Source organism: Salvelinus alpinus, chromosome 18 (assembly GCF_045679555.1).
Source record: "Salvelinus alpinus chromosome 18, SLU_Salpinus.1, whole genome shotgun sequence".
Lineage (NCBI taxonomy): Eukaryota > Metazoa > Chordata > Actinopteri > Salmoniformes > Salmonidae > Salvelinus > Salvelinus alpinus.
In genome coordinates this window covers 47,981,162-47,994,607 of record NC_092103.1, presented here as the reverse complement: position 1 = coordinate 47,994,607, position 13,446 = coordinate 47,981,162, and the positions used below count along the sequence as shown (strand labels likewise).

The 13,446-nt window shown below is 39.5% G+C and overlaps 1 protein-coding gene across 1 annotated transcript in view; it reads left to right on the top strand.

The window, feature by feature from the left end:
- The window catches only part of LOC139544425 (netrin receptor DCC-like), a 653,665-nt gene that overhangs the window by 505,372 nt on the left and 134,847 nt on the right, over positions 1-13,446 (top strand). The window contains exon 16 of the mRNA XM_071351497.1: positions 5,317-5,412. Coding sequence (XP_071207598.1) covers positions 5,317-5,412 — 96 coding nt within the window. The remainder of the gene's footprint in view (positions 1-5,316; positions 5,413-13,446) is intronic.

Below are 13,446 nucleotides of genomic sequence, written 5' to 3'. Positions count from 1 at the left end.
CATGATCCTGTTGGAGACACGTGTACAGGGCCTCCGATACGTCATTCAGACGTGTTTGTCATTTCTGCGAGAGGAAAACATGTCAGGCGTAGAATGTGTGTTAACTGATGTGTTGGTTCAGCAATCCATGTTCCTGTCTAGCATAACACACACACACACACACACACACACACACACACACACACACACACACACACACACACACACACACACACACACACACACACACACACACACACACACACACACACACACAAACACATACGCACACGCACACACTCTTGCACACACACACTCTTGCACACACACACACACACACACACATGCAGCAGCAGACCATCACATAATTCCAGACCTACTGCCAGAGAGGCATTAATACTAACAGACATACCGTACGGTTGCTGGCTCCTGTCTTTACAACTAATCTGCTCTGACATACGGGCCACTGCTCCATCAATATTTAAAATGGTGTCCACCAACCGCCGGTTGGTTGCCATGGTTTCAATATTGAACGTCATGTGGTGGGGGGGGGGAAAGAGCCTTAAATCAGGAAGTAGGTACTTCTGTTCCCATGGAGATTGAATGTAGACCCTGGCAGACAGGGGGGGGGGGGGGGAACCTCTGGATGGAATATGGACAGATGGGTTGGTTGGTCTGTCTGTCAATACTAATCCATTACACTCCCCTGTGTTCACCGCTCTCTCTCTAGTTCACCGCTCTCTCTCTAGTTCACCGCTCTCTCTCTAGTTCACCGCTCTCTCTCTAGTTCACCGCTCTCTCTCTAGTTCACCGCTCTCTCTCTAGTTCACCGCTCTCTCTCTAGTTCACCGCTCTCTCTCTAGTTCACCGCTCTCTCTCTAGTTCACCGCTCTCTCTCTAGTTCACCGCTCTCTCTCGTTCACCGCTCTCTCTCTAGTTCACCGCTCTCTCTCTAGTTCACCGCTCTCTCTCTAGTTCACCGCTCTCTCTCTAGTTCACCGCTCTCTCTCTAGTTCACCGCTCTCTCTCTAGTTCACCGCTCTCTCTCTAGTTCACCGCTCTCTCTCTCTAGTTCACCGCTCTCTCTCTAGTTCACCGCTCTCTCTCTAGTTCACCGCTCTCTCTCTAGTTCACCGCTCTCTCTCTAGTTCACCGCTCTCTCTCTAGTTCACCGCTCTCTCTCTAGTTCACCGCTCTCTCTCTCCCTCCCTAGCACCAGACTCTCTGGTCCTCCCATCCTGACTGACAGAGTTATAGAGTTGTCTAGGGGTATGGGATCTACGGCCACCAACTAGTGAACCCGGGGCGGCACCGTAACAAGGCAGTTAACCCACTGTTCCCCAGTAGGCCGTCATTGAAAATAAGGATTTGTTCTTAACTGACTTGCCTAGTTCAATAAAGGTAAAATAAATAAAAAACACAAGCATATTTTCCCATGAGGTTTACATATAATAACATGGGAGGATGAATATCCCCATAAGTATTACATATAATAACATGGGAGGATGGATATCCCCATAAGTATTACATATAATAACATGGGAGGATGGATATCCCCATAAGTATTACAGATAATAACATGGGAGGATGAATATCCCCATAAGTATTACATATTGTCTAACGGTCCAGAGCTCTACTGTTGTGGCTTCTTCTCCAAGAGTCTATCTAGTGTTTGAACCGTGATCGTTGATGTAGTGCATCATGGGATCGTTGATGTAGTGCATCATGGGATCGTTGATGTAGTGCATCATGGGATCGTTGATGTAGTGCATCATGGGATCGTTGATGTAGTGCATCATGGGATCGTTGATGTAGTGCATCATGGGATCGTTGATGTAGTGCATCATGGGATCGTTGATGTAGTGCATCATGGGATCGTTAATGTAGTGCATCATGGGATCGTTGATGTAGTGCATCATGGGATCGTTGATGTAGTGCATCATGGGATCGTTGATGTAGTGCATCATGGGATCGTTGATGTAGTGCATCATGGGATCGTTGATGTAGTGCATCTTGGGATCGTTGATGTAGTGCATCATGGGATCGTTGATGTACAAACGTGGGGACGTGACAGAATTTCAAACTGTTGATGCAGTGAAACGTCCTGGATTTAAATATATATGTGATAATGTTATATCGAGGTAGAATTTGCTGCATGGGGCAATCTCAGTGTTGATGGGAATGTTCTAGAAACTACAACAGGTTGAAAAATAGTTGTGTGACTGACTTGGTGTCTTGCAGCGCTGTTAGAGAGACTACCCACTGAGTTGATGCTACTCTCTCTCTCTGTGTGTGTGTGTGTGTGTGTGTGTGTGTGTGTGTGTGTGTGTGTGTGTGTGTGTGTGTGTGTGTGTGTGTGTGTGTGTGTGTGTGTGCGTGTGCGTGTATGTGTGTGTGTGCAGTCATGACTGACTCCTACTCAACAAAGAGAACCTTGATTCCATTCGGGGAGCATTGATAGAACTACAGTTTCAGTGGTAGTTAGGGACTGAGAATAATGCTGTATATTCTGGGATTATATTCTGGGATTATATTCTGGGATTATATTCTGGAATTATATTCTGGAATTATATTCTGGTATTATATTCTGGTATTAAATTCTGATATTATATTATATTCTGGTATTATATTCTGGTATTATATTCTGATATTATATTATATTCTGGTATTATATTCTGGTATTATATTCTGGTATTATATTCTGATATTATATTATATTCTGGTATTATATTCTGGTATTATATTCTGGTATTATATTCTGATATTATATTCTGGTAGTATATTCTGGTATTATATTCTGGTATTATATTCTCATATTATATTCTGCTATTATATTATGATATTATATTATATTCTGATATTATATTCTGGTATTATATTCTGGTATTATATTCTGGTATTATATTCTGATATTATATTATATTCTGGTATTATATTCTGGTATTATATTCTGGTATTATATTATGATATTATTTTATGATATTATATTCTGATATTATATTCTGATATTATTTTATATTCTGGTATTATATTATGATATCATATTCTGGTATTATATTCTGGTATTATATTCTGGTATTATATTCTGATATTATATTATATTCTGTTATTATATTCTGGTATTATATTATATTCTGGTATTATATTCTGGTATTATATTCTGATATTATTTTATGATATTATATTCTGATATTATATTCTGATATTATATTCTGGTATTATATTCTGGTATTATATTCTGATATTATATTATATTCTGGTATTATATTCTGGTATTATATTCTGGTATTATATTCTGGTATTATATTCTGGTATTATATTCTGGTATTATATTCTGATATTATTTTATGATATTATATTCTGATATTATATTCTGATATTATATTATATTCTGGTATTATATTATGATATCATATTCTGGTATTATATTCTGGTATTATATTCTGATATTATATTATATTCTGGTATTATATTCTGGTATTATATTATATTCTGGTATTATATTCTGGTATTATATTCTGATATTATTTTATGATATTATATTCTGATATTATATTCTGATATTATATTCTGGTATTATATTCTGATATTATATTATATTCTGGTATTATATTCTGGTATTATATTCTGATATTATATAATATTCTGGTATTATATTCTGGAATTATATTCTGGTATTATATTATGATATTATTTTATGATATTATATCCTGATATTATATTCTGATATTATATTATATTCTGGTATTATATTATGATATCATATTCTGGTATTATATTCTGGTATTATATTCTGATATTATATTATATTCTGGTATTATATTCTGGTATTATATTATATTCTGGTATTATATTCTGGTATTATATTCTGGTATTATATTCTGATATTCTTTTATGATATTATCTTCTGATATTATATTCTGATATTATATTATATTCTGGTATTATATTATGATATCATATTCTGGTATTATATTCTGGTATTATTTTCTGGTATTATATTCTGATATTATATTATATTCTGGTATTATATTCTGGTATTATATTATATTTTGGTATTATATTCTGGTATTATATTCTGATATTATATTATATTCTGGTATTATATTCTGGTATTATATTATATTCTGGTATTATATTCTGGTATTATATTCTGATATTATTTTATGATATTATATTCTGATATTATATTCTGATATTATATTCTGGTATTATATTCTGATATTATATTATATTCTGGTATTATATTCTGGTATTATATTCTGATATTATATTATATTCTGGTATTATATTCTGGTATTATATTCTGGTATTATATTATGATATTATTTTATGATATTATATTCTGATATTATATTATATTCTGGTATTATATTATGATATCATATTCTGGTATTATATTCTGGTATTATATTCTGGTATTATATTCTGATATTATATTATATTCTGGTATTATATTCTGGTATTATATTATATTCTGGTATTATATTCTGGTATTATATTCTGGTATTATATTCTGATATTATTTTATGATATTATATTCTGATATTATATTATATTCTGGTATTATATTATGATATCATATTCTGGTATTATATTCTGGTATTATTTTCTGGTATTATATTCTGATATTATATTATATTCTGGTATTATATTCTGGTATTATATTATATTCTGGTATTATATTCTGATATTATATTCTGATATTATATTATATTCTGGTATTATATTCTGGTATTATATTATATTCTGGTATTATATTCTGGTATTATATTCTGGTATTATATTATGATATTATATTATATTCTGGTATTATATTCTGGTATTATATTCTGATATTATATTCTGGTATTATATTCTGGTATTATATTCTGATATTATATTCTGGTATTATATTCTGGTATTATATTCTGATATAATATTCTGATATAATATTCTGGTTTTATATTCTGGTATTATATTCTGATATAATATTCTGGTATTATATTCTGGTATTATTTTATGATATTATATTCTGATATTATATTCTGGTATAGTCTAGTCATGTAATGCTCTGTAGCCTATGTTCCCGTTTCACTTCATTGATATTTGAAAGCTCTTCAGTGTCAAAAGTCTTTCTAATAGTTTATTGGATTTATATAGCACTTTTCCGGTGCTCACAGCTGATTGGAGGAGATCATCTGAATAGTGGTTTCTACAGTATTTTGTCCGTGTTTGTGATGATTTAAACTCATTTTTATAATATTGGTTGTTTCTATAGTAAACCGACTGTAATAACAGCTTAATGTATTGATTGGCTGATTGATATTAATGTTATTCCTGATGTTTCTCCCACAGAGCCCAGTTCCCACTATGTCATCTCCCTGAAAGCCTTCAACAATGCAGGAGAGGGGGTCCCCCTGTACGAGAGCGCTGTGACCAGATCTATAACAGGTAAGTACGGCGCTAAGCTAGCTAGCTAAACCATTAAAACATATGGTGCTAATCTATATAGCTAACCCATTAAAACATATGGTGCTAATCTAGTTAGCTAACTCATTAAAACATATGGCGCTAAGCTGGGCTAGCTAAACCATTAAAACATACGGCGCTAAGCTAGCTAGCTAAACCATTAAAACATATGGTGCTTAGCTAGCTAGCTAAACCATTAAAACATATGGTGCTAATCTAGTTAGCTAACCCATTAAAACATATGGCGCTAAGCTAGCTAGCTAAACCATTAAAACATATGGTGCTAATCTAGTTAGCTAACTCATTAAAACATATGGCGCTAAGCTAGCTATTTAACCCATTAAAACATATTGTGCTAAGCTAGCTGGCTAACCCATTAAAACGTACGGCACTAAGCTAGCTAGCTAACTCATTAAAACATATGGTGCTAATATAGTTAGCTAACTCCTTAAAACATATGGCGCTAAGCTAGCTACTTAACCCATTAAAACGTACGGCACTGAGCTAGCTAGCTAACTCATTTAAACATATGGTGCTAAGCTAGTTAGCTAAATCATTCAAATGTATGGTGCTAAGCTAGATAGCTAATTCCTTAAAACATATGGTGCTAAGCTAGTTAGCTAACTCATTCAAATAAATGGTGCTAAGCTAGCTGACTAACTCATTAAAACGTATGGCACTAAGCTAGCTGGCTAACTCATTAAAACATATGGCACTAAGCTAGCTGGCTAACTCATTAAAACATATGGTGCTAAGCTCGTTAGCTAACCCATTAAAACATATGGTGCTAAGCTAGCTATTTAACCCATTAAAACATATGGCACTAAGCTAGCTGGCTAACTCATTAAAACGTATGGTGCTAAGCTAGCTATTTAACCCATTAAAACATATGGCACTAAGCTAGCTAGCTAAGTAATTAAAACGTATGATGCTAAACTAGCTAATCCATGAAAACACAATAAGGTTGAACGGCTCTCCATAACAAACTGGCTCGTCTGCTCTGAACATGATTTTCAGTTTTTTTTTATTTTTTATTTAACCTTTATTTAACCAGGTAGGCAAATTGAGAACACGTTCTCATTTACAATTGCGACCTGGCCAAGATAAAGGAAAGCAGTTCGACACATACAACAACACAGAGTTACACATGGAGTAAAACAAACATATAGTCAATAATACAGTGAAAAAATAATAATAAGTCTATATACAATGTGAGCAAGTGAGGTGAGATAAGGGAGGTGAAGGCAAACAAATATATGTATAAATAAATAAAAATATAAAAGGCCATGGAGGCGAAGTGAGTACAACACAGCAAGTAAAATAAAAACTAAAAAAAAACAATGGAATGGTTGGTTTGCAGTGGAAGAAAGTGCAAAGTAGAGACAGAAATAATGGGGTGCAAAGGAGCAAAATAAATTAATAAATAAATACAGTAGGTAAAGAGGTAGTTGTTTGGGCTAAATTGTAGATGGGTTATGTACAGGTGCAGTAATCTATGAGCTGCTCTGACAGCTGGTGCTTAAAGCTAGTGAGGGAGATAGGTGTTTCCAGTTTCAGAGATTTTTGTAGTTCGTTCCAGTCATTGGCAGCAGAGAACTGGAAGGAGAGGCGTCCAAAGGAAGAATTGGTTTTGGGGGTGACTAGAGAGATATACCTGCTGGAGCGCGTGCTACAGGTAGGTGCTGCTATGGTGACCAGCGAGCTGAGATAAGGGGGGACTTTACCTAGCAGGGTCTTGTAGATGACCTGGAACCAGTGGGTTTGGCGACGAGTATGAAGCGAGGGCCAGCCAACGAGAGTGTACAGGTCGCAGTGGTGGGTAGTATATGGGGCTTTGGTGACAAAACGGATGGCACTGTGATAGACTGCATCCAATTTATTGAGTAGGGTTTTGGAGGCTATTTTGTAAATGACATCACCGAAGTCGAGGATTGGTAGGATGGTCAGTTTTACAAGGGTATGTTTGGCAGCATGAGTAAAGGATGCTTTGTTGCGGAATAGGAAGCCAATTCTAGATTTGACTTTGGATTGAAGATGCTTAATGTGAGTCTGTAAGGAGAGTTTACAGTCTAACCAGACACCTAGGTATTTGTAGGTGTCCACATATTCTAAGTCAGAGCCGTCCAAAGTAGTGATGTTGGACAGGCGGGCAGGAGCAGGCAGTGATCGGTTGAAGAGCATGCATTTGGTTTTACTTGTATTTAAGAGCAGTTGGAGGCCACGGAAGGAGAGTTGTATGGCATTGAAGCTCGCCTGGAGGGTTGTTAACACAGTGTCAAAAGAAGGGCCAGAAGTATACAGAATAGTGTCGTCTGCGTAGAGGTGGATCAGAGAATCACCAGCAGCAAGAGCGACATCATTGATGTAAACAGAGAAGAGAGTCGGTCCAAGAATTGAACCCTGTGGCACCCCCATAGAGACTGCCAGAGGCCCGGACAACAGACCCTCCGATTTGACACACTGAACTCGATCAGAGAAGTAGTTGGTGAACCAGGCGAGGCAATCATTAGAGAAACCAAGGCTGTCGAGTCTGCCAATGAGGATGTGGTGATTGACAGAGTCAAAGGCCTTGGCCAGGTCAATGAATACGGCTGCACAGTATTGTTTCCTATCGATGGCGGTTACGATATCGTTTATGACCTTGAGCGTGGCTGAGGTGCACCCATGACCAGCTCTGAAACCAGATTGCATTGCGGAGAAGGTGTGGTGGGATTCGAAATGGTCGGTAATCTGTTTGTTGACTTGGCTTTCGAAGACCTTAGAAAGGCAGGGTAGGATAGATATAGGTCTGTAGCAGTTAGGGTCAAGGGTGTCCCCCCCTTTGAAGAGGGGGATAACCGCAGCTGCTTTCCAATCTTTGGGGATCTCAGACGACACGAAAGAGAGGTTGAAGAGGCTAGTAATAGGGGTGGCAACAATTTCAGCAGATAGTTTTAGAAAGAAAGGGTCCAGATTATCTAGCCCGGCTGATTTGTAAGGGTCCAGATTTTGCAGCTCATTTAGAACATCAGCTGACTGTATTTGGGAGAAAGAGAAATGGGGAAGGCTTGGGCGAGTAGCAGAGGGGAGGGCAGTGCTGTTGTCCGGGGTAGGGGTAGCCAGGTGGAAAGCATGGCCAGCCGTAGAAAAATGCTTATTGAAATTCTCAATTATAGTGGATTTGTCGGTGGTGACAGTGTTTCCTATCTTCAGAGCGGTTGGAAGCTGGGAGGAGGTGTTCTTATTCTCCATGGACTTTACGGTGTCCCAGAACTTTTTTGAATTTGTGTTGCAGGAAGCAAATTTCTGCTTGAAAAAGCTAGCCTTGGCTGTTCTAACTGCCTGTGTATATTGGTTTCTGGCTTCCCTGAAAAGTTGCATATCACGGGGGCTGTTCGATGCTAATGCAGAACGCCATAGGATGTTTTTCTGTTGGTTAAGGGCAGTCAGGTCAGGAGAGAACCAAGGGCTATATCTGTTCCTGGTTCTAAATTTCTTGAATGGGGCATGCTTATTCAAGATGGTGAGGAAGGCATTTTTAAAAAATGACCAGGCATCCTCTACTGACGGGATGAGATCAATATCCTTCCAGGATACCCCGGCCAGGTCGATTAGAAAGGCCTGCTCGCTGAAGTGTTTCAGGGAGCGTTTGACAGTGATGAGTGGAGGTCGTTTGACCGCTGACCCATTACGGATGCAGGCAATGAGGCAGTGATCGCTGAGATCTTGGTTGAAAACAGCAGAGGTGTATTTGGAGGGCAAGTTTGTTAGGATGATATCTATGAGGGTACCCGTGTTTACGGAATTGGGGTGGTACCTGGTAGGTTCATTTATAATTTGTGTGAGATTGAGGGCATCAAGCTTAGATTGTAGGGTGGCTGGGGTGTTGAGCATGTTCAAATTTAGGTCGCCTAGCAGCACGAGCTCTGAAGATAGATGGGGGGCAATCAGTTCACATATAGTGTCCAGAGCACAGCTGGGGGCAGAGGGTGGTCTATAGCAGGCGGCAACGGTGAGAGACTTGTTTTTAGAGAGGTGGATTTTTAAAAGTAGAAGTTCAAATTGTTTGGGAACAGACCTGGATAGTATAACAGAACTCTGCAGGCAGTCTTTGCAGTAGATTGCAACACCGCCCCCTTTGGCCGTTCTATCTTGTCTGAAAATCTTGTAATTGGGGATGAAAATGTCTGAATTTTTGGTGGTCTTTCTAAGCCAGGATTCAGACACGGCTAAAACATCCGGGTTGGCAGAGTGTGCTAAAGCAGTGAACAAAACAAACTTAGGGAGGAGGCTTCTAATGTTAACATGCATGAAGCCAAGGCTATTACGGTTACAGAAGTCATCAAAAGAGAGCGCCTGGGGAATAGGAGTGGAGCCAGGTACTGCAGGGCCTGGATTCACCTCTACATCACCAGAGGAACAGAGGAGGAGTAGGATAAGGGTACGGCTAAAAGCTATGAGAATTGGTCGCCTAGAGCTACTAGAGCAGAGAGTAAAAGGAGGTTTCTGGGGGCGATAAAATAGTTTAAAGGAATAATGTACAGACAAAGGTATGGTAGGATGTGAATACAGTGGAGGTAAACCTAGGTATTGAGTGATGATGAGAGAGATATTGTCTCTAGAAACATCATTGAAACCAGGTGATGTCATCGCATATGTGGGTGGTGGAACTGAGAGGTTGGATATGGTATAGAGAGCAGGGCTAGAATCTCTACAGTGAAATAAGCCAATAAACACTAACCAGAACAGCAATGGACAAGGCATATTTACATTAAGGAGAGGCATGCTAATCGAGTGATCAATAAGGGTCCAGTGAGTAGAGGTTGGTTGGGGTCGTGGCGATCCAGACAGCTGGCCGGGTATATGGCTATCGGTAGCAGCATAGGATGGAGGTCTGTTTGTAGATACCTCGTGCGTTTCCGTCGGTAGGTTAGTGGGGTTCCGTGTAGTGGGGTTCCGTGTGGTAGAGGGGATCAATCCAAATTGGCAAAATAGATATAGTGACCCAAGGAAAAAATAAAATAAATAAATAATAATAATAATAATAGTTGTCCAATATACTTGTTCAAATAGCAGCCGATAAGACAGCTAACGATTAGCGGGCCTCAGATGAGCGTTCAGGTAACGTCGGGACGGAGGTGCCAGTTGGATAAATCCCTCGGGCAGATAACGTCGGCAGTCAGTCGCGGCAGTCAGTCGTGAAGGCCCGGTGGGGTTCCGTATCTGCAGCAGCAACAAAAGAAACGGGTCCGGATGGTGATGGAACTCCTCAGCTGGCTAGCTCCAGAATGATTAGAGTTTGCTCCGGGGTCGACGTAAGCCAATAGTCACACGGTTTGCAGCTAGCTAGCTGCGAAATCAAGGTACAAGTGTCCAGAGCCTGCGGCTGGAATCCGGGGAAACTGAGAGAAAAAGAGTCCCGGAATGCTCCGGTCCGAGTCGCGTTGCACAAAAGTGCCGGTAGATTATCGAGCTAAAGGAATAGCTGATGACCACTAAACGTGGGCAGCTGAAACACCAACGCTAGCCAGCAAACCGGCTAATTTCGGGGCAGCTACAGATTAGCTTCTGGCTAGCTATCGGAGTAGCTTCTGGTTAGCTTTCAGGCTAGCTTCTGAATTAGCCCCTGGCTAGCTTCCACGATGGATTTTCAGATTGAGGTAAATAATACTTTTTGTAATTGGTGAAGCGGGTTGCAGGAAAGCTTTTGCAGGAAAGCTTTTGTAGTTGAGTTCTTGGATAATAAAATAGATAAAAGATATGCGAAGAAAGGTGTAAATATATATATATACAGGACACGAACAATACGGAACAGAAAAAGACGTCTGAACTGCTAAGCCACCTTGGACGGTTCACTGAAGCCTCATGTATAAACAGCCTTTAAAGAGGACTTTGATTTCCATAAAGTACTGATTGCAAGAAACCAGACAGGCAGACCATTAACTGTAACTGTACAGGTGGTGGCACACACACAAACACACACGAACACACACACACACACACACAAACGCACACACGCACGCACGCACGGACACAAACACACACACCAGCCAACATCCTGGGGCTGGATCCAAAATGGCACCCTATTCGCTATATAGTACACTACTTTTGGCTTTGGTCAAAATGTGTGCACTATGTAGGGAATTGGAGAACTGGGAGTACAGGAGTCCATCTACAACACACACACACACACACACACACACACATATATATATAAAGGATCACAGCTTTGTGGAGGGACACTCCGGTGAGAAAGCCTGATCACAGCTCTGTGGAGGGTTTCTCCGGTGAGAGGGCTAACTGATCACAGCTCTGTGGAGGGATTCTCCGGTGAGAAAGCCTGATCACAGCTTTGATCTGCTCCAAATGAAATCAAAGCATCACGCTCCTTGCCGCCTGGCAGCCACGACTCAAATTCTCTCAATTCTCAACACTCTCTTGATGTTCAAACAGATACAGACTGCTTTAAACAGCTAGGGGTTTATTCACATACTGTACCGGTCAAAAGTGTGGACACACCTACTCATTCCAGGGTTTTTCTTTATTTTTACTATTTTCTACATTGTAGAATAATAGTGAAGACATCAGAACTATGAAATAACACATATGAAATCATGTAGTAATCAAAAATGTGTTAAACAAAAAAATATATATTTTATATTTGAGATTCTTCAAAGTAGACACCCTTTACCTTGATGTCAGCTTTGCACACTCTTGGCATTCTCTCAACCAGCTTCACCTGGAATGCTTTTCCAACAGTCTTGAAGGAGTTCCTACATATGCTGAGCATTTGTTGGCTGCTTTTCCTTCACTCTGCGGTGCAACTCATCCCAAACCATCTCAATTGGGTTGAGGTCGGGTGATTGTGGAGGCCAGGTCATCTGATGCAGCACTCCATCACGCTCCTTCTTGGTCAGATAGCCCTTACACAGCCTGGAGGTGTGTTGGGTCATTGTCCTGCTGAAAAACACATGATAGTCCCACTAAGCGCAAACCAGATGGGATGGCGTATTGCTGCAGAATGCTGTGGTAGCCTTGCTGGTTAAGTGTGTCTTGAATTCTAAATAAATCACTGACAGTGTCACCAACAAAGCACCCCCACACCTCCTCCATGCTTCACATTTCGAACTAAAAATCTCAAATTTGGACTCATCAGACCAAAAGACAGATTTCCACCGGTATAATGTCCATTGCTCGTGTTTCTTGGCCCAAGCAAGTCTCTTCTTCTTATTGGTGTCCTTTAGTAGTGGTTTCTTTGCAGCAATTCGACCATGAAGGCTTGATTCACACAGTCTCCTATGAACAGTTGATTTTGAGATGTGTCTGTTACTTGAACTCTGTGAATCATTTATTTGGGCTGCAATCTGAGGCTGGTAACTCTAATGAACTTATCCTCTGCAGCAGGGGTGACTCTGGGTCTTCGTTTCCTGTGGTGGTCCTCATGACAGCCAGTTTCATCATAACTTTTGATGGTTTTTGCGACTGCACTTGAAGAAACTTTCAAAGTTCTTGACATTCTCATCAATGGACAGTCATTTCACTTTGCTTATTTGAGCTGTTCTTGCCATAATATGGACTTGGTATTTTACCAAAATAGGGTTATCTTCTGTATATCAACCCTCCCTTGTCACAACACAACTGATTGGCTCAAACGCATTACGAAGGAAAGAAATTCCACAAAATGAGTAGGTGTGTCCAACCGTTTGACTGGTACTGTAGATCAACCATGCTGCGTAATATATCACATGGAGATATGCTGCTGTAAAGGGGCAGTCTGCAGTTGGATACATACATTGTTGGACATTGTACCCATTGATTCAGAATAGAACTACAGATCCCATCCTGTCAGAATAGAACTAAAGATCCCATCCTGTCAGAATAGAACTACAGATCCCATCCTGTCAGAATAGAACTCCAGATCCCATCCTGTCAGAATAGAACTACAGATCCCATCCTGTCAGAATAGAACTAAAGATCCCATCCTGTCAGAATAGAACTACAGATCCCATCCTGTCAGAATAGAACTACAGATCCCAT